A 22,750-nucleotide genomic window follows, 5' to 3' on the forward strand; every position below is an offset into this window, starting at 1 on the left:
GGATATCAACAATACCTTGGTGCCGGCAATGCCGGACCAGACACGGGGGCGTTCCCGGCGTCGCGTGACGTCGGCAAAAGCCAAAGAATGTCGGGAACGCCCCCGTGTCTGGTCCGGCATTGACGGACAGGCCCCTCGTCCAATGGCAAGGCTCCGTTTACGGAGCCAGCCAATCAAGGACGAGGGCCGAACAAAAGCCACACTACGGTTCTCAACAGGATTTCGCCTGCGCGGAAAAGCTGCGCAGAGCGCAGCTTCCGCTAGGCGAAACCTAAAAAAGAAATATTGCCCTGAGATCAAAAAGTGCTTTCAAACTCATTGTTTGCTAATGGGTGTTCTAGGCATAGAAAATATGGAGCTAGCTTAAAGCAGACGGGGAGAGGCATTTATCCATCACTTACATGCCCCCTCAATTTAATCCACCTACATAATTTGCCCACCCTAGCCTGCCGTGCGCATCCAACTCAAACTACACCCTCTTCTGATGCTTCGGGCATTCTGCCCACGGAAGCTCACATAACTATGACTAGCCAACGCCTCATTTGCAGTTGCCGATGAACAGGCATATTGGAATAGTAGAATATCCTGCAAACAAAAAGACTCTCCTTTGAAAAAAAACAAGGTAAACGTAATTTTGAAATAAAGGTATATTCGCTCGATACCTCCTATTTTAGTAAGACTTCTGAAATACTTGTATACATAATGTTCATTTGGTGAAAACCCTATAAAATGTATATTTAGTTTAATATCAAAGAACTCCCATACCAAAATATATATATTTGTATTATCCACGTTCTATTTTTATTATTAGCATTATTATTATTGGTAATGCGCTGGCGCGGTAAAACGATTCTTGTAAGATGGCTGCCACGAGCACACCGGTTTCCAGGGCAGTCTTCTTTCTATATCTTTCTTAAACATTAACCAAGGGCATTTAAACCAAGCTGAACCTCTGTGGGTGGGCGTGGTTGGCTACTGCGTCGCCTCCTGAGGGCACCGCCTTCTACAAAATCTTGTGGCTCTAATTGGTTTTCGCGGGTGCTGATTTTTCAAACATTCCAAATTCATCCCGCCCCTTAGCAACCGCATTCTTGCTGGCATTGTGATTGGTTGGACGATGACCAATCGGAATCTGGTGGAGGTCTACCGCAGTTTTCAAATAATTCTATGCGAAGGCACAACATAGGGGGACCTGTGCACAGTGTGGACGCGCATTGGAGACAAAAAGTACGTCTTGCACAGAGATTGTAGGGATACATTAGAGGTTCCCCGTAGATCTGCGTAATAAGGTAAGGAATATTCCCGTATTTAGCGGCCTTTTGAAAGCACACTACGTGCGATCATAGTGGAACGAAGCAGAATGGGTATATGGTGGTCTGTTGTGAAAAAAGGAAAGTACGGATTTTGCACACTTAGTGTGCGCACAGTCGGCCATTTGTGGGTTATTCGGCTCGAGTGGCATACTGAGGCTGGCCCGAGTAATGTATATGCCACCATGTAAGCAAGCTGTCTTGAGTGGGTTGAGAGATGTTGCATGATAGTTTGTGATGCCTGGAAGTCGTCCTGAGCACGTAAAATGAGACTCCGTTAATTGTGTATTGCGCTGTGTTTTTGTCTTGTGCTGTGACACATTGGCGTTGTTGTTGTGCAGCCCTGTCGAGTTTTTAAACTGGGGTGTGGGTAGATTGTTACAAGAATTTACAAGAATGTGATCTGATAGAGGTGGTGGCACTCTCCCCAAAACTAGTGCTCTTGTCGGAGTTCTCATCACCTCCCCCCATTGTAGTTTGAGGGGCTCTGATGTGGGTTTAGTTTTGTTAAATTCCACGTGCTTACCATGGAGCTTTTTGCACGCTGCCACGGTTTTCCGGGAGCTAGAAAAGTGCACAGTACGGGTCTGAGGTAAAAAGTTGCTGTTTTAGAGACTATCCCAGGTGTGAGTCGTCGTTTAAATCCATCAAGGAACTAAACATAGAAACGATGGCGACCCTGCGCTAACGTGTGTGATTTGCACCAGGGTTTGGCGTTAGGTGTTGGGCAGCCTCGCACAGTAAGCTGATTAGTCTATTTTCATTGTGAGTCATGTGAAGCTACTCTGTGAATGTGTGCTCGTGCAGGCCACTGATGGCAATACAGCGCTTTAGACATCAGTGTTATAACATTTGCGCTGTCCCCTAGCAGTGCCCAGGGTGTATGCACATTTGAATGTTGAATAACATGCATGTAATGTAATGGTTGCTTAACATTACATGCCACGATGGCTTTGCATCCATGCCCTGTTTTCCCTGATACGAAAATAACGTGTTGGTCCTTCATGGTAGGTAGGCATAGACCCTCCAATATATTTAACAGGTCAGTGGTAATTTCAAAGCTGGACAGGCGTGTTATCTTATGCGCACCGATTTGCTCCTGCCCGGTCTCCGCCCGATTCTACGGAGAGCTGTCTGGAACATTGGTCTGGATTTCAAAATGGGACTCTAATTGCATTTCCAGAGGTGATCATCTGAGACTACTATTAACCCATATTCGCATGTTGCGGCTGCTCCCCGCTAGAGGGCGCTGCATAGGTTCAATACGAGGCCTGGGGCGGGGCCGCTCGCTGCAGAACGCTGTCATTGTTGGTCGTACTACAGACTGCTCACTGGTTTTGTGGTGGGGGGAACCCCGAGATTCGCCAGGTGAAGGAGCTGTTGCTCTGTATGTTGCAAACTTGGCTTAATGCAAATGGACTGCTTCTTGGAGATTGTTCAGGTCGGTGACCTTTTAAATGGCTGCGAAATCACTTCCTAGATGCGGATTTGTTTTTTACCAACCTATTACGACAGAAGTTGTTTGGAAACTACCAAAAAGCAATGGCTTTAGCAACGTGAAGATAAACTCTGCTTGTACGTGATGCAGTTCTTTAGCAATTTTATGTCTATAAACTGGGTTAACATGCAAAGAGTGCACCTTTCAAAAAAGGTAGTGCAGACACCCATACTGTGTCATTTAAACCACAATTTGCTTCGCACCTTTTCTTAAGAAAAAATTGAACCATGGCGTGTATTGCACTATACATAGGATAAGTCAGAACGTTTCACCACCTCGTTCCTCCCGGTGAATATAGGCGCACAGGTTGTGAGGAAAAGCGGGACTTTCAGAACCACATCTGTATTCCACTTACACCTGCCCTCACCGGATGCTTTCAGATTTAGGAGCCATTTATAAATGTTTGTCATACCAGAGTGAAATATTTGAACCAACATTAAACCATTAACAGTAATTATAAAAAAAGCTGAAAACTTGAAGGAGCAACAGGGCCAAATGGCCCCCCAAATGCCTTTTTTAAACAAGAACCCGATTTCTGGGCCAACTATCTCGCTCTTTAACTACCTATACAGCCCCAAAAAAATCCCAAACTCTTGGAGAGGGAATATACCACCCAATTTATAAAAATGGAAGTCTCACTGAGCCTGGTAATTACAGGCTCATTGCCCTGAGTGATGTTGAGGCAAAACCTTATGCATCCTGTATTCTACCACAACTACACGCATGAATGGGAAAGAAGTCTAATTCCGAAATTTCAAGCGGCTTTTAGGCTTGGAATGGGCACAAGCACGAACCTGGCAGCACTGACCATCCTAACCGAAAAAGCTGTCAACTTAAAACCTGCCTTGGACAGAGTCCCACTGGATCGACTCTGGGGAAAACTAAAAGCATGGGAATTGCTGCAAAAACTAATCAACACCATAGTAGCTCTACACAGTGATACCGAGGCATGGGTGAAGCTTGAAGACAGTAGAAGAGTATCAGCTAAGATGAGCACAAATAATGGCCCGAAAACAGGGATGAGTTTGGCTCCGAGCCTAGTCAATATGTATCTCACCATCTGCTAAAAGTAAATGGGCATCAACCCAAATTGGCAATAGTGCCAATACCGTACCTGGAATATACAGGTGACATAGTGGTCGTGAGCCAACCTCCAATCGGGCTGCAAAGTCATTAATAACCTGATGCACTACTTTGAATTACAAGGGCTGGAGATAAACAAGAAGAAAACAAAGGTGGTGCGTCTTTCGGGTCCCAGGTCCGGCAAACATAAATGGTACGCAAAGGGCCAACAAATAGAGGAAACCAATACATATAAATATTTGAGAATAACGCTGGGCCGACGTATGTCCTTTACAGACCAGAAAAGGACCATAAGAGCAAAAGCCCAATCATTAACCTTTGCATACAAACAGTTGCAAAAGAAGTTGAGCTGCCCCTCTTATAGTCTCCTCCTGAAAGTAATGGCAGCACAACTATTACCTACACTGGCTTATGGTCTACAAATCTGTCATGGTCTGGAAATTGATATTTTAAATGAGCTTCAGATCAAGTTGTACAAAGCAGTCTTTAACCTCCCAAAAGCCGCGTCACCAGCTCACATCTGCATAGAATTCGGCCTCCGGAACCAAAATGCCAGCAAAAAAATCACTTTTGTTAAATTATGTTGAAAAATCCGCTCTTCAGAACCTGGATCCCTGAAAACTTTATGCTGGACAGAAATAAAGCAAAAAACATAGTTGATTGACAGAATGCAGAACAATGTCTTACATTCACCCCAGTACAAAGATCTGGGCCTAAATCCGTCGTTTTTTTGCACTCCACACCACCCTAGGTCAGACACTGGCTATATGCAAATCAGCCTTGACCCTGTGCCTCATGGGAACAGTCCAGCCCGAACTACCAAGCCATGTCTTTCCTAGACCGGAATCAAGCATCCAAGGACCGGTTTCTGGCTATCAGCCTTCTTCAGCCTGGATAGCTTGACTCCAGGGATGTCGAGAGCCTGGTACTCACGTCTGAGCATACCCAGCCCACTCGGTGTGAAAATTGCAAAAAACACAGTTGATGGACAGAAAGCAGAGCAATGTCTTACATTCACCCCAGTATGACATTGTTCTGCATTCTGTCCATCAACTGTGGTTTTTGCATTTGTCACCCAGAGTGGGATGGGTATGCTCAGACGGGAGTCCCATGCTCTCCACACCACTGGATTCAAGCAAGCCGGGCTGAAGACGGTTGGAATGCCAGAAACCGGTCCTCGGAAGCTTGTTTCCGGTCCAGGGAAGGTATGGCTTGGCAGTTCGGGCTGGACTGTTCCCATGAGGCACAGGGTCAGACTGATTTGCATATGGCCATGTCTGAACTGGGGTGGTGTGGAGTGCAAAAAAACGATGGGTTTGGGCCCAGATCTCTGTACTGGGGTGAATGTATGACATTGTTCTGCATCCTGTCCATCAACTGTGGTTTTTGGACACAAATAAAGGCCCAGTTCGATCAGACATTTTAATCTGCAGAGGGGTAAAGTTACTCACATTGATTAGTACCCTTCAAAAAGCGGACACTAAATGAGTGAACAAGGGTACAAATGGGACTGTAAATTTGCACTAATATTGTGTTTTTTTAAACTTTTGTAATTGGTAGATTTTAGACTTTTCTTTTATGGTTGTGGAAGACCGAATAAATAATTCTTTGACTGACTGAAGTCATACCAGTGTAGAGATAAAACTCAAACAAGCATTGGCAAAGCCAACAGGTCTGGCTTTACAGTGCCATGACATGCACAGAGAAGCATTTAGAAATGCTGTTTGAGTGTGTTGCATGCACACATTTTGTTTTGCACATTAACCCCTTCGAAGCTCATGACGAGCTCAGCTCGTCATGAGGCACGGTTGAGCTGTGCTCATGACGAGCTCAGCTCGTCATGTATAATGGGAAAGCTCACAAAGAAGTACAGGAGGGGAAAACCCATAGCAGCCAAGGTGTTAAACTAAGCTTTATTGGCTTTCCTAATGAAGTAACAGAAATAGGTCTGTTTTCTATAACGAATGAATGTATGAGATAAAAAAAATTACGTAATAGTGTGGCGATTCAGTATACGTTTCACACTTTAAATAGTTTCTCATGCATTACAATAGAAGCTTTTAAGTGGGTGGAATGCTACATCAAACATCCAATAGCAGGAGGTGAGAGAAATGCCCACACTGCCAAAACCCACTGTGTATTTTAAAGAACATGTAGCAATAGGTCATGTAGACAGCAGCGTTGTTGAGCCTGACCCAAAAATGAGGAGCAAGCAGCATATCCAGCATAGACAACCATTTGGCTCAGGGAAAATGACTGTTCTGCGCCACTCCATTGGAAGCCTACTTCACATCCACCTGGTGACCACGCCCACTCACTGCTGAGGGCTGTGCTTTCAGCATTTTCTCAGCTCCTCATCTTGGCTGGTGTCTATAAGACAGGAATTGCGCCCGGTGGAAAATCCATGGGGCTGCTCATCAGAGGCTGTTGGGCATGCATCTGTCAACAACTGCCCTTCCAGATGCTGATCTGTATTCTCTACAGAGCGCATTAGAATTTACCTACCTGATGGTTCACTCACTGACCGGGGAAAGTATTCATGTATGGCTTGTTACACACAAGGACAGTCCTGTAAGAATAACAACTTTAAGAACATACTTAAGACATTGATTCATTGAGCTCAATCATATTGAATAGTTTGGCTTGCTGGTACTTTCCAATTAAAGAAAATCCTAGGGCTGCAATGGTAGTTCTTCAATGATGTCATGCTTCCACTGCGTCTGAGGAGGCTTTCCAGAAGACCTACATTAAACCACTAACAAATGATCTGCACAACCACTGATTGTGATTCAATGCTTTTGACAATCCGTTGTCATCCGCTTGTACTGGGCAAAGCAAAAATTAGGCAATTTTCAAAAGCACCCCTCCACTGTTTAATGTAGATCTCCGTTTTTGGTGAAAACAGTGGAATATTTATTCCCCGGAACTTGTTGCGATTAATAACCTGATGTACAAGTTCCTTTCTTCATATACTGCATTGGGTGGTTTTTTTTCTGAATAATTTGTGAAATGTCTACATTTATGCCTTTTGTGGTTTAATAGGTTGTAACATGCCCTGTTGAATGTGTGGCCAGTTGACTGAGACACCTTTATCCTGCACTACTGTGGCCACTAGTTAAGAGTAAAGCTCTTTAATCTGCTTTACTAAACATTTGTAGAGCGCACATTCAACAAAGTTTCTTGGCCTTAAAACTAAAGATTAGAAAAACTGGTGAAAAAGCCAAGTTTTTAGCTTTAGTTTACTTTCTTGCGAAACAGCAGCAGATCCTGTATTTGCCGCAACTCTGAGGGAATGCTATTCCGTAAGCGTGCGGCAGCTATGCCAAAAGCTCGTCCCCCATTGTTGATCTTTTAATCCTTGGAACAGTTGCCAAATTGGCTGCTGAGGAACGCAAACTGTGTCGGTACATACCATCCAAACCTAGCCCTAAGCGGTTTGGGTTCAAGAACGTGAAGCGCTCTAAAGGCAATACACAAGGACTTGAGCAGTATCCTCGGTCTCACTGGAAGCCAGTGCAGGTCAGCCAAGGCTTTCCATCCTCTGTCACAAATGGAATCCTTTTCCTCTGCATTTTACGGTGGAAAAACCCCACAAAGGAAGCTACAGAGGACATATAAGTGTCCATGGATAAAGCACTATCAATTTTTACACCAAGGTAGGTTTGCCAATTTCTACTGACCAATGTGTATCAAGCCAAATGTCCGACTTTCCATTAATAATTAACTCTTCTGTTTTATCTGCGTGCATTTTGTCAATACTTACCATTCAATTTCAAGCAATTAAAATTAACAGGTTAAATGCCTAATGGGAAGGTGGGTTATTGTTTTAGGGCAATAAAATGTGTGAATAGTCTCCATACATACACATCTTACTTGCCAGATGGTGTCAAAAAAGGCCTCTGTCATACCCACCAAGGGAGCTCCGTGGGCAGCAGTGCCAGAAGTGGGGTGGCAGTTCCACCCACCCCACCACCAGGGACTTGTCACCAGCAGGAACACCAGCCCTACTCTACAAGGAGAGGATGGGGGCAGCCGCGCACTGCCAGCCCCCCTACATTTCCTCGGCAGACATGAAGCCCTGCACACGAGTGCCTCCACATATAACATGTGCCCCAGATACAGTGTGCCACCACTCCCAGGACGGTACAAAAGGAGGTGGACGGAGCATCTGAATCAATCAAACACTCACACCCAGTCAAAAGATCTGGGTTTAATCCATCACCGTTCTTTAGCCCACTCTGCCACCCCAGTTCAGACATGGCTATATGCAAATCAGTCTGACCCTGTGCCTCATGGGAACAGTCCAGCCCGAACTGCCAAGCCATGTCTTCCCTGGACCGGAAACAAGCTTCCGAGGACCGGTTTCTGGCATTCCTGCCGTCTTCAGCCTGGCTTGCTTGAATCCAGTGGCAAAGTGAGCAAGGGACTCACGTCTGAGCATACCCTGCCACACTTATGGCGGCCAAAGGCGGTACCCCCTTTTGTACCACTCCCAGGACAGCAAAAGAGGGCGGAACTCTCACCTGATCCCGCTACATAGGGCACATCCCTAACCACTCTGAGGGTGCTACACACCAGGCATGGCATCAGTCACCCATCGCCAGGGAGGTCTGTGTTCGGCAGTACCAGGAAAGCTCCTTGCTACCAAGGATAAAGAAAGATCGAAGATGCCAAAGAGAACAAGAAATAGAGATACACTGATAAAAGAAGAAAAAGAGAAGAATTCAAAGGAAGAGAATAAGAAAGAAAAGAGACTGAGAACGAACAAGATAAAAAAGAGTGAGAAAGAAACCAGGGAAGAGGGAAAGACAAAGTCGGGAGAGATAACAGAAGAAGAAAGACCAGAGAAAGTAAATTGAGGAAAGATAAATAGAGAATGGAATAAAACAAGAATTAAGAAAGAAGGAAGTGAGAAAGAAAAGGAAGAAAAAGAAAATGAGAGCATGATGAAAAACAGTAAGAAACAAAAAGAATAGAAAAAAGAGGCCAAATAAAGAACTACAGGATAAAAATAAGTAAAGAAAGAGAAAGAAAACAAAGAAGAAGAAATAGAATGAAATGGAGAAGAAAAACGAACTAGAAAAGATGTTCAGGAAGAGAAAGGTAAATGAAAAAAGAGTAAAGAAATCGAAAGGAGAGAAGGCATGAAACAGGGCAGACACATCAAATGAAGAAATGACAGGAAGGGGAACAAGCATTGAAAATGCAACAGGTCTTGCCTTTGGTTAAGTTAAAACCATTTGCTTTGCTAATGGTATTGTATAGCGAAGCAAATGGCTTGAACTTAATAAAAGGCGAGACCTATTGCATTTTTAATGCGTGTTTATCTCCTGCCTTAGTGGCGTGATACTTTGTCATTCCATGCCCTGCAGCTTGCTAACACTGCTTAAAGCCACAGCAGTTAAAAGTGCAAACAATTCTTTAACAAAGATAATCTAATGAGCGAAAGCAATTCATGTAATGTTGACATCAGCTCCTTTGGCTGCAAGCCTGGTTTTGGAGGTTGTTCGTGTTTGGTGTCAGTCCTCGTCGATGCATTGGTTCTTTCAGTTACAATACCTACGGGGGTGGCTTGCATTTTGAGCCCCGATTAAATGCTTAACAGGCTTTCTGCAGTGCAAAAAACAATTGTTTTCTGTATACATTGCATGTGCAAGATTACGCATTGAATGTGTGACGATCCACAGTACTTTTGAGGTGTTAAAAAGTTCTCATATATTGCAGGGCAAGCACTCAATTGGAGAAACAAATAACCAAAAACATGAGAACATCACTATTCCTCTGGGTGCAGCCAGAGCTCACTTTATGTATATCCTAAAGAATTGGTAAAAACAAGGTCGAGCAAAGAGTTGCGTTGCCAAGCCAGATATTAACACAGCTGTTGGGGACAGGTTTGTCGTTGAGGAGTCAATCTGACTTGGATCAATATGATAACCTATTACTAGCAACTTGCTTGTCCTGCTGACCACTCTTTAAATCACTCACTTGGTTCTAATTTGCTGGAAAGTGGTGTCGAGTTAGAAGGCACATCTCAAGAACCGCAACACACCTGCGTGTGAGGGAAAGGTCACTTTAATGAAGCAGGTGCTCCTCGCCATTGTAACAGAATATCCTGGCCATCGCCTTACAGACTAACATTGTACCTCACTAAAATGTTTATACCAGCTCAATTTTTTTATATCCTCAATAATACATCCCTCCTACCCACAAGAGCCACCCTCCAATATTTCACATTCCCAACAGTTCTCAGATTTTCTTCAAAACTCCCGCTGATCACGGCAAAACTCTGTTGCATACCTGAACTCCTAACAACCGTAGCACCTCGCCCCTTCCTCCTACCATTGTGACCGCTGTGTTGCATTAGCCAAAATGGTGGCCAACCCCTCTCACCAGTGACAGTTAGCCCCGCCCCTGACCCCTCAGCCAATAAGGTTCGTGGAGTGCACCATCATTCCCGAAACGGCAGGAGGGCGTGGCTGTTGTCACCTGCCCTCAAACTCCAATTGTCGGCTTAAGCGCACATGCAGACATCTGTTTAGATAAAGAAAGCAACATAAAAACTACAGCCCACTTTTCATTCTGAAACCTTGAAGGAAAAGAACTATTTTCAACAAACTCGCCCACTGTTGATCATTTCACAACCTCTGAAGCTCGCGCAGTCAGGATTCCACGCAACGCACGGCCTCACCCAGTGCACCTGCTGCTGCAGGAGGCTGCCGGGTACAGAAGCGGTGTCAGTGTGCAGCTCTACCTTCCTTGAGCCATGGGGCTGCCCGCACGATTTCTAGCTCGAATTCCGCCCGTAATGTTTTTTTTTACTTTATCCTCCTGAAATTCAGAGCTATGTGAGTCTTCTGTGATGTACCCCAGCTCTGCTGAGGCACTACGTCTAAAGAGTAGCAATGTTGTCATTGTCCAGTGCAACCTAGTGAAATAACCAGCAGTGGGAATGCCAAATACTATACTTCCCTACAACTCCCTGCAACGGAAAGGGCCGCTTCCAGTGGCCGTAATACTGGATATATGATAAATCCGAAGCTGAATACCACTTTTAGGAAATTAGAAAATGCCCTGGATCAATGACGCACAATTGATAAACGGAATGCAGAACAAATCAAAACTTTCACCAATCACCCCCAGTCAAGAGTTCTGGGTTAAATCAATCATTCTTTTGCTCACCATGCCACCCCAGTTTAGACCTGGCCATATGCAAATCAGTCTTGACCCTGTGCCTCATGGGAACAGTCCAGCCTGAACTGCCAAGCCAGGTCCTCCCTGGACTGGAAACAAGCATACTAGGACCCGCAACAGCCAGGATAGCTTGAATCCAGTGCCACAGTAAGCCCGGAACCCACGTCTGGGCATACCCAGTGCACTTACGGAGAGAAAGCAAAAAACACACAATTGATGGATGGAATGCAGTACAAATCAAAACATTCACCCCTGTCAAGAGCTTTGGGTTAAATCAATCATCCTTTTGTTCACCATGCCACGCCCAGATCAACACTGAATAGTTGAGGCACAAGACATAACCGCATTAGGTTACCCGTAGACCCAGGTAAGACCTGGGTAATAAGTGTATATAACAAATAACATCGTCTCAACAGGTGATACTTAAAGATAGTTTGATGAAAAAAAAATGCTCAGCAGTTGCAAGAAAAAGGAAACCGTAGCAACTGAGGTCTCCAAGTGGGCTATCTGATAGGGTTTTTATTTTGCCTCTTCCCTAGCACACCATTCCCGGGTGCTACTCTAGATACCCCGTTGAAAATGTTCTACAGGCATTACAAAGCGCTTACAAATTTGTAACTTTGTTCTGAAGATGACCTGAACTGACAACGGGGCGAAACAAGGTCTACTACCCAACACAATTTCAAGGCGCAACCTCTGTGGTTCATCAAATAACCTACCTTTCTTACATCCTTGATAATGAATCTTAAACACTAAAGTGTTTCTCTGTATATATTGACATTACTGATTCCTGCACAGCTTTTTGCTGTTTTCACTTGTCGCTCTGCACTGTTCACTTTTTTCACGAGCACATATGTGCATAAGTTTATACAGTTTGCATGCACATTCAATGTAATATAGTGCCGTCATTCCACTTTGAATGCAGACTGTTCTTTGCATTTATTGCAACACCCTTTAATGCCTCCCTGTTTCCCTTTTCTTGCAACTACTGTGCATGTTTTCTTGAAACTATCTTTAAGTATCCCCAGTTGAGATGCTGTTTGTTTTATACAATGGATATCTGAGGCTCGTCTCTTATTACAAGTGCTTTCTGCTGAGCTGAACATTGCATGTGTTTTAGTTCGTTTTATTTGGGAAGGTATAGCTGAAAACAACTTCATTTTTTGAGGTCTCACTTAAGGACAGGTTTTAGTCCTCTATTGTTGAAAGACCTATTGCGTACAATATTTTAATCATCCTTTTGATTTGGGGTCTTGGCTGTCGTCCTGAAGAAAAATAGCATGTTCTGATTCTTGTAGTTTTCCCTCTGTGCAGCGCTTGGGCCTCAACACTTCATTAATGAAACTAGAAGCTAGTTTGCTGCACACAGTGTATTCTTCATTCGAAAAACCTGACTTTTAGGCAACGTCTCGTACATAGGTAGGGTCATGTTTTGAGGTCTTGTCGAAAGGTGGAGAGGGCACCTTTTTGTGATTGGGCATTACTTTTCATACTAGTTGTGGAGCCACACCATGGGTGTTAAGGACCACCTAAAGACTTTTCCGCACTATCCCCCTAACCCCCCCCCCCCCCCCCCCCCCACCCCCACCCCCCATAAGTTGGCAGTTATTTGTTTCAAATTGCCCTTGCTATACATTTTACCATTGAATTTTATTTTAATTAATGCGTGTTCTAAGGATAATATACTCCATAACGGTACTGTATTTAGGTACGTAATTTTACGGGAACTGGAATTTTGTAGGCTTCATATGAGACTTCTACTTTTTTCATTCTGTATTACCTTTGTGGATTAATATTTCATAGTGACAACCCTGTGCTTTTATTACAACATGACTTAATAAACACAAGCTATATATACAGATGGCTTGTTCTACAAGGGTAAGTTTAATCAAGTAACAGTAATACTTGAATTCTGCCACATTGAGTCCCCAATGTTTGCTGTATTTGTTAATAAAATCAATACAGATATGCAAAAATTGACCGTAAGCATGTTAAAATGTGTTCGGTCCGAAACGGACTGCTAGTTCAGGATGGAGCATGTGTTAATGTACTGTCACTGTTCATATGCAGGATTATGCTCCAACCTAACTCAGCAGTTCATATGCATCTGCATACTTGGGGCCTAATTTAGATCTCGGCGGATGGGCTACTCCTTCACAATGGTGACGAATATCACGTCAGCAGAAATATGAATCCCATTATCCTATGGGATTTAAATTTAGGCGGACAGTATATCCATCACCGTTGTGACAGAGTAACCTGTCCATCAAGATCTATATCAAGCTCCTTGTGTTTGAAGTGCTCTTACTGATGCACCCCCAATCGAATTGAGGCTTTGTGTGTATATTCATGAAGACTGTCTACATTGAAGGGAGAGTACATGCTTCCTGTGTAGCCCACCCTGCCAGAATCCTGCTTCAGTGTGTGGGTGTTGGGCTGAGGATTGAAGTAGCTGAAACTTGGCTTCTGATTTTTGTGTTTGGAATGTCTTTGGTATTGTAGTCTGCTTGTAATCTGCAGACTACTTTGCTTATGAGGGTAAGAGGGGCATTCGGGTGGGGGTGAGAATTGAGAATTTCTTGAATCTTCATCCAGCACATTCCAGAGGATTTTGGTCTTTGTAGAGCTCCAGGTATATTTTGGGTTAATTAGCAGTCATGTGTGGGAGAAGCCTCCCCTGGTAGTTTTTCCTAACTTTGAGCTTTTTTTTCACTTAAGTGTTAACTTATAAGCCGTGCCACTGGAAACATCCGGCAGGTGAGGGCCAAATATTGTCTGAGTTGGCTAAATGATTGTTAGAAAACTCAAGTTAAGCGGTACAGGAAGCTTGCTCTTTGTACAGTATACCAAAAAATATACTGTGCAAAGAGTCCAGGTATTCCCCAATAAGTAGACAGGTGCTTGATCTAGCAATCCAAAGGTGCTCTTCGAGGGTGTATTGTGGTCGAGCAACCTTCGACTTGTAGAGGAGTGCTAACCATCTTCCAAATACGCACGCTGTCAATAAATTTGCACATGACTCCTTAAGGAGATTCACTCCAAATTATAAAAATAACGCATGTAGAGGCTACAGGTTTGGATTGAGAGGCCAGTTGGACTGAACCACCAAGGGGGCTCAGGCCTCGCAATGCTTTGGCATGTGGGGACACCTTTGGTCCTTTTCTCCACGGGCTAGGGGCGACCAGTGCAGAGGTACTTCGAGATGCCTGGTTTTCATCACCGGAGACACTGTTGGTTGAGGGGGTCTGCACACAGGCTGCAGGCAATGTCTGGAAGACGCACAGGGGACAAGTCCAAGGTGGCCTTCGGCTCTGGAGGGCAGGGGGCACCGCTGGCACTGCTCACCCTCTTCAGCTTGGGCTTGTTAGCTCGGTGCAGTGGTGCTTTCTGGTGTCCTGTTTTGTTGGTCCGGAGCCCTCACAGGTCTTTCGAGGTTCCTGCAGGATGCAGGTAAGTAGCTCTGACCCCAATGGAGTTCTTGTGTAAAGTGCTGGCAAGTCTTCCAGGCTTTGGAGAGAGACCGGCTAAAGGACAAGTTGTCATTTTTTTAATAAATAAAACTATACTTTCCATTTCCAAAAAACAAATAAATCATAATTCACATGTTATATGCTGCAGTACAGAACAATACAGTACTCTTTCTGCACATTAACCATCACCCTCCAACCTGCCACTTCCCCCATCTAGTAGCAGTGTAAGAACTTTTGCAAGCATTGATACATTTGGATGCATTTATCAATCAGTACGGCAATTATGTTTTGTCACCATGTTATGTATCAACCTACCCCCATGGAGACCACTCCATCCGTAGACTGTGAAGTAGGGGAGGGGGATGAGTTGTCTTTCAGGTAGGCTATAAATGGGCCCCATATATCTTTTGGGCGAGACGCAGAAGGTAAGGTGTCCACATATAAATCGCTGTTCGTATTCCAATAAGCAAGGCTCTGGAGCCAAGCCTTAGTTGTGGGAACAGCTTTACAGGTCCATTTAAGGGCTATCTCGCGAGCAAAAGGGCCATCGCGCTAAAGTTCCGAACAGCTTTGGGAATATCTAACACACAGGCCAGTAATGCAGATTCTGGGGAGGTAATTACTGCCAGATCTATAATTTTAGAGTTCTTTGCACACTGATCGCCAATAAGCCCCGATTTTAGCACAATTCCAAACTAGGTGTGCAACGTCCACGTGCAGAGCACCCCACTTACAGCATGTGTGTGATCTGTTTGGGTCAATGTTGTGTAAAGTTTCTGGGGACATGTAAGTCCTCCATAGGAAACTTAGTGTAGTAACCTGTGCTTACTATTTAGGGAAATTTCTTTACTTTGTACCCAGCAAAAATCCCAATGTGAGTCTGAAATGGGATGCCCCAAATCCCTCTCCCACGCCTCCCTAACCCTGATATCCCTCCCAGGAACTAGTAACATACAAGCTCAATACATTTTGGAGACCAGGCGCTCACTGCAGGGCGTGGAGATTACGTTGGTCACCGGGCCGAATTTCAGCAGGAGCCCATGGGAACTCAAAGTGCTGCCCTAAGTGCACTAAGTAAGTGACTGGGTCTGAAGCGGTCCATGAATGTAGCCTCGCTAAGTCTATCTTCTTCCTCGCCGGCAAAAACGTGGCCATCAGGAAAGGTCACCCACTTTGCTTATTTCAAATTTGGTTAAAGTGCACTATACTATTTTCTCAGTCATAATGGAGATCCAAGGGTTATTCAGTATTTGTATGTCAGGGGAGTAAAGTGCAGTTGCAGCTGTGACTCGGACACAATTGTCTTAAGTCAGTGGAGAGGCGAGGAGGGTTGGTGCCGAGTCAGATGCTTGGACAAAATACAGAAAGGGGCAACAGAAAGGTGACGCTGTGCAGCAACACATTTTTAGTAACTTTTAATCCTTTTGAGCTAGATAAATTGTGTGGCAAAAGCAACAAATTCATAATTATGTGGGAAAGTGCATCTTCCACAAAGTCACACAATTCCTATGGCCCTGCTTATAAGGGAACTTACTTTTGTGTTTCTGCTAGCAAAGCATCAGAAGGTCTTTAGAAATTGAATTCTTATACTACAGCTGTTCAGACTTTTAGTAGGATAGGAGTACTCTATGGGGGTAGTTCAATGTTGATCCGGCATTGCCTCTAGTATGCAGAATACAGATACCCTAAAGCACTTTAGTTTTTCCAGTATCCCCTTTGTCCTGTAGTTTTGCACTTGTTGCATTTTCTTTTCAGGAGGCATCTCAGATGCACAGATTTCCATTGTAAAATTGTTCTAAATGGACATGCTGATAAAGCATTGGCTATTCTGGTGTGGTGGTCTGGTTTGTGTAGTGCTTCTTTATGGTGGTCGATGGCTAAAATGTGCACTTTTTGTATGGCGGGTAGTTAGTTAGTGGAGTGCTTGTATGTGGTGAGTGGAGAGGTAGTCTAACCCTGGAGTTTTGCCGGATCTTTGGACGGATTCTAGCCTGTTTTGGCATCCCCCAGTGCATGTTAAAATCATAATGTGAACATTGCAACATGGTGATGGTTTTTACTTTGCAGTGTGGTTTCAAGGGGACGTGAAGATGACTGCATGTGTGTATTTGCTTTTATGTAACTGTTCTGGTGTTTTTTTCGGCAGCTTTTTTGGAAAAGGCTGAACAATGATGCCCACTGCCCGCAACCCAAGGGCTGGGAACAGTAAACTACCACGATTGCCAGGAAAACAAGTGGCAACGCAGAACACCAACCCTGAAAAGGCAAGTGTGGTTTTTTGTAGATGTAACCTCCCATACTTGTAGTATTTAAATTCCTTGGCAAATATCTACATGACACCATGCCAAGTTGATAGTTTTTGCAAACAGTGAGTAGTTCTGCTTACCTATGTTGAATTCTCTTCTGGTTTGTTTTTGCCCATTGGAGTTAAATTGCCTCAGTCATGTATACAGACCTCAGGTCTGTATACAGACCTGCTGAATAGCCGTGGTCTTTATTTACTCTGGAAAGAGGTGTCCTTCCACACCTTGCTATAAACTCCTTGACAGTAAAGGTAGTTGCCTAAAAGTGTTTGTGAATGCAGTAGTCCATGAAGATGAAAAAGCTGATCTTGCATACGGCCACCAATATGGAAAAAACTCTGTTATGGTTACTCTTAATTTTTTTTTCTGTTTTTTTTTAGGATGACGCAAGTCAGACCAAGCGGTCTCCATCTTCTCCTCAGGGAGCACCCAAAAAGCGCTCTGCCTTCGGAGACATTACTAATGTAAGTATGCATGCGCCCTTGCATTACAGCAGCTCAACAGGGTTGTGGCGATGGCCTAATATGGTATGTAATGTCAGGGTCCAAAGCATCATTGGAGGATATAGAGGAAAATGAAGGTAAAGGTCAATAATGCAGACTTTATCCTAACAGGCTCACAAGAATCCCGTAGTGCAGCTTAAGAAGAAAGATGGTGTCAAACCTTCCAAGAAAAGTCAGAAAAACAACGCTCCTCCAGGTGTATCCAAACACAATGAAATTAACCTGAAAAAGTAAGTATCTGAGCAAATTTGAGTTGTCTCCATCGTATTTCACACTTTAAATTTCAACACAAATTGATACATTTACTCCAAATATCTCCTCAAAGCAGATTTCTTTTTTGCTGGACAAAAACATATTTTAAAAGCTTGTCTACTCACAGCACCACTTTAGCTGAAAAGTCTCAGTATGTCGTTTACAAACTGGTCTGAACAAGAGTGGTTAAAATCCAGTGCTAGATCAGCTCCCTTATTCCCAGCCCATATGGACCGCTTGTATTGACCTTTATTACTGGGCTCAGCATCTAGTTTTCCAGGATGAATTAAGACTATATTGCAATCCCAGAAATGTCAGTGTTTTCATGAAGTTCTTGACTCCAAACAGAAGAGCACAGCAGGGTTTGCTCTACACACTTAAGTGTGTGGCAAACAATTTATTTGGGAATAGTCTTGTCCCCCACAGCTTATTTGCTGCTACTTCCAGGAAGATCTTGTGTGTTAAGATGTGCTGCCAACCTTATTCTGTTTTGCAATGAAACCAACTTCTAATAAGCATTTGTTAGAACTGGCTATTTCTGGTAAGCTAAGGCTGACGCCAAAGCCAGGTAGAAACCACCATTCTAGTCAGGGCAAGGGAGTCGAAAGCCAAGATAACCCCTGCTCATCCCCTTGGTAGCTTGGCACGAGCAGTAAGGCTAAACTCGGAGGCAATGTGTAAAGCATTTGCATCAGCACACAACAGCACCAACATACTAGGCACACCACAAAAGGATCTCCACACAAGGTTATTATAAAATAACTTTTTTATTGTAAAAGCACATCAGATTGTATCACACAAAATACATCGTGCCAACTGGCACGGGCAATATTCACAAGGGATTATGTACAGGACAGGGCCACGTGGGCCACTGTCAGAATCAGAAATAGCACTTTTAGACTTGGAATACGTATAGCACAAGATAAGTTATAAAATACATCCAGTAACTACTGGGAACAGGTACCAGGACCTCACTAGGACCACCTGTACTAAAAGAACAACCACTTAAGTATCACAGTGTTTACGGGTCTAGGAAAGAACAAATTACCCATGATGCATAAATATACATTCAGAGGAGTAGTAAAGAGAAACACATGATGCATAAACCTACACATTCAGCGGTGTTAAGAACAAAGCACATGATGCAATAAAATACATTCAGAGGTGCAGCGCAAGCAGACACATGATGCATTAAAACATTCAGAGGTGTAAGACAAGGGAAACACATGATGCATAAACCTACACATTCAGCGGTGTTCAGAACCAAGCACATGATGCAATAAAATACATTCAGAGGTGCAGCGCAAGAAGACGCATGATGCCTAAACATTCAGGGGTGCAGCGCAGGGAAAAGGAAGACACATGATGCATAGAAATACATTCAGAGGTGCACAACAACTCAATAGCGCAAAAACACACAGTAGGCAGTTACCATCCTAGACATAGCAGATAACCACATTGCGCACTCCTTACATAAGCCACCACCTGTGGCAGTCCCTAGGCCAACTGGCCTTGTTGGGGCTCAGACGCCCTGTGTCCAAATGTCAGGGCGCACTGCCAAGCAGCGCCAGTCCAAGCACAAGCCTAAACGTAGCAGGTGCCCACGACTTGCTGGGCACCTGGGAACATCCCAAGACCTAAACTGTGCAGCTGCCCACTAATTGCTGGGCAGCTGGGGAACTTCAAAACTGCGCCAGGGCCCTCACTGACCCTTGGGCGCAAACTGCGCCACTGCTGGAGCCACACAGGCTCTGAACTGCGCACTTGGAGCCACACGGGCTCTTAACCAATTATAGGCCCATGGAGCCCTCGAGGCTCTGAACCAATATGCCCCCTGAGCCTAGCAGGTTCTGAAACAACTGTGGGAGGGGTCGTTGGAGCCCCCCTTGGGGGCTCGACATCAAGGGAATGCCGCCACGAGCCTTTTCTCAAGCTCAAGAACCCAACATCTCGCAGGCAGGAGGGGGGCGGGCACCGACAATGTGCCCAGACGCCCCCTTCTATCTAAAATGGCCCCCAGAGCCTTCTCAGGGCTCTACAACAAATGTGGGTCCCTTCGGTGGAGCCCCCCCCTTGGGGACTCTAACAACAAATGCCCCCGGGGCCCTCGCAGGGCTCCAAACCAATATTGCGGGCATGGAGCCTCTCAGGGCTCTTCACACGGTGGGGCCACCCACTGCCAACCGGGGCCGCCCTGACTCTGCCTCGATTCTCGCTATGGTGCCGTCTCCCAGCACCAGCAGCAGTCCCTCTGGAGCCCCCAGCCCTCCCGCACTCACCGGCTGCTCAGAGACTCCTCCGGTGGCGGTCCTGGGCAGCGGGGCTCAAAGCGGCGGTGCCTTCCCTCAGCGCTGGGCTTCCCTGGACTCTGGGAGCCCCGCCCAGCCGTTGGCGGCCTCTGCCGCCATGTCCGCTTCACCCGGGCCCCCTCCTGGGACCCGGGGCTTTGGGACATCACCGCGGGGCTCTCCTCTTGACATGGGAGCCCCCGCGGAAGCTCGCACCACCTTCCTCCTCTTTTACCGGGGCTCCCTCAGCACACGGGAGCCCCAGCAGCAGCCACGCTTCTCCTCTCGGGGCTCCCTCTCGGTCACGGGAGCCCCGCAACGGCCGCCATCTTCTTCCTTGCTGCCACTCCGGTCTCCCCCCTCGTGCTGCAGTGCCGAGGGCGGGACTTCCGGTCCTTTGTCTCGGGGCCGCGCTGTGATTGGCCGGCCCCAACACTTCCGGGTTGCCGCGGGCAGCACGGCGGCCTATTGCAGGCAGGCTGGGACTAACTTAACCGAGGAGTGGGCTCCCTCGAGTAAAAATATAGCAAATACGCGAGGTGGGCACTCGCTAGCACAAATGAAGCGCTTCTAGGCGCCAAAAGGCAGATGGAAGCGCTCCCATAAAGCAAATAGCGCTCCCAAGCGCTAAGGACAAATCAAGCGCTCCCAAGCGCTATAGCAAAGAAAAAGCACTTCCAGGTGCTTAGGGGAGCAAAAAGTCCAGCAAAGTCCCCTCCCCCCCCCCCCCCCCCTCCCCCCCCCCCCCCTCAGCCCAGGCAAGGCAGAGGGGTCCCCCAGAAGTCCTCCAGGCATCCAGGGGCTGGGCAGCGCCCGCCTCTGGTAGATTCAGGTCAGAAACAAGAAGATTTTGGAAGGAGACACAGCCCCTTCTTATACACAGAAAAGTCTTTGAAGTCTTTGTGTAGGCATTGTGAGAACCAGCTAGAACTGGTTATAGGGAAGTCCCTTCAGTATCCGGGACAGAAGTGACAGTTGCCCAGCGGGGGGTGGAGCCAGCATTGTGGCCAGGCAGGCACAGCCCTTCACTATCAGGTGCTATCTCCTCCCACTTCCCTGGCAGCAGATGCTGCCTTTCATCCATGGGCTGACTCAGACAATCTCCTGGGCTCTCCAGCCCCTGTCACCCTAAAACCAGACAGTCAATCCACAAGCAGGCCCAGGCACTCCTGACCCAGGCTCACCAGCCAATCACACGCCAGATACAAATTACACAAATATGCCAACTTCTAAAAGTGGCACTTCTAGACTAGACACAATCATGCAGCATATACCATTTCACAGCATTCAGTCTCAAGTTCTCTCATACCAAACTCGCCCCCACACATCAGGAACTACCATGGGCATACATATTCCCCATTCATTCCTATGGGAGGGCAGGTCACTCACCACACATACACAGAGAGCTCAAGCACTTTACACTGTACCACAGTGAAAAAGTGCGCAGAGGCCTAAAATCACCAACACTAGGTCACAAACAGGCTAGGTAAAATCAAAAAGTCTCTGGGTAAACCTGCCTAAAGGGCCGGGTCCAACAGCATTGCACTAAACAACGCCCTGCAAAGCATACTTTATTACATAGAATCATACCAACACTTGACATCTGGTCACCGCTCTTTATCTGATACTGATCAAGGCAGCCAAGCTGTTTTTGGAAAGGTACTTTAGCGTTGCACGTCTAAACTCTATCCTGGAAACGTGAATGACGAAGCCTTAACTTCTGGATTTTACCTTCCACCAAATTGAATGTCGAAATTCCTACCAGACCATCTGTGCAGACCCTTCCAGTGACAAAGGTCCAAACCTGTATTGCCTCACCTTTGGAGGAGGCTCTTCCTCAAGTAATTGAAGCCATGTGCTGCTACAGTAGTGTTTTACACAGATGTCAACACATGTATATCCCAACTTAAGCCACTGTGAGGAAGACCCCACCAGGAGCAGTACGAGTGCATGTGCCAAGGATTCTGCTGCTTGGCTCAGGAGAACAGTCTTCCTACTCTTATGTACTTGGAACCCTCCCCTTTCCTCTGTCTTATCTGGATGTGCATTTGAAGCATCATTGAACTTCCAGTGACATGCATCTTTTGGAGCTCTTCTGAAAGGCCCGATTAGCTTTTAATTAATACCACTGTGCATATTAGACAAACGTTTAAGCTGGCCCCATCGGCGGTTCTCCTATGCATTGCAGGTTAATTGCAACTGGGATGCCAGTAGCTCAGCCGGCTTCCTCTTCTAAAACTCATCTGCATTTGGATACCCAGAAGATCCCTTTAATGTTTGTGGAGTTAACTGAATTACTTGCATTTGCTAAACCACTTCAGTTTCTTTCTGAACTTTATCCTTGTTCTTCCTGCTCCAGGTCTATAAAGAAACCACCTTCAGAAGAGACCACAATAAAACCTGAGAACATTGTCGATAAGGATGTAATTGAAGTACCTGTTGAGAAGCCCCTCCCGGTGGAAGAGAAGAAGCCTGAACAGGTAATATGACCCAAGACAGCCCATTTGATTATGCTTTAGTCTCTTATTATCCAAGCCCTTGTAGTTAGCCGTTTGGACTACTGCCATGGTCTTTTACTATCTAAAAAATGACAACTTACTGAGTAGGCTACAGGTGGCCCAAAATATCGCAGCCAGGTTAGTACTTAATGTTCCGCCTAGAACTCCATCCCGCCCCCTTTTGGGAAAAACTCCACTGGCTACCTATCAGACAAGGGATAAAGTTTAAAACCTGCTGCGCCATCCATAAAAGCATTTGAGGTTCAGGCCCTTTGTATCTGGCTGAAAAGTTTATCCCTTGCACACCAGGACGTACTCTCTGTTCCAGTAATCAATTCCTGCTTCAGGTTCCAT

The 22,750-nt window shown here is 45.5% G+C and overlaps 1 protein-coding gene and 1 long non-coding RNA gene across 2 annotated transcripts in view; one reads left to right on the forward strand and one right to left on the reverse strand.

The window, feature by feature from the left end:
* LOC147689138 (uncharacterized) overlaps positions 1-10,231 on the reverse strand; it is a 76,947-nt gene extending 66,716 nt beyond the window's left edge. The window contains exon 1 of the long non-coding RNA XR_015300719.1: positions 10,189-10,231. This is a non-coding gene — a long non-coding RNA (uncharacterized LOC147689138). The remainder of the gene's footprint in view (positions 1-10,188) is intronic.
* CCNB3 (cyclin B3) overlaps positions 961-22,750 on the forward strand; it is a 54,660-nt gene continuing 32,870 nt past the window's right edge. Inside the window, exons 1-5 of the mRNA XM_086942023.1 lie at positions 961-1,289; positions 16,699-16,816; positions 17,236-17,319; positions 17,470-17,588; positions 22,258-22,378. Of these exons, the coding sequence (XP_086798149.1) occupies positions 16,721-16,816; positions 17,236-17,319; positions 17,470-17,588; positions 22,258-22,378 (420 nt within the window). The 5' untranslated portion in view covers positions 961-1,289; positions 16,699-16,720. The remainder of the gene's footprint in view (positions 1,290-16,698; positions 16,817-17,235; positions 17,320-17,469; positions 17,589-22,257; positions 22,379-22,750) is intronic.

This window comes from Lissotriton vulgaris, chromosome 10 (genome assembly GCF_964263255.1).
Source record: "Lissotriton vulgaris chromosome 10, aLisVul1.2, whole genome shotgun sequence".
NCBI classification, from domain to species: Eukaryota; Metazoa; Chordata; class Amphibia; order Caudata; family Salamandridae; genus Lissotriton; species Lissotriton vulgaris.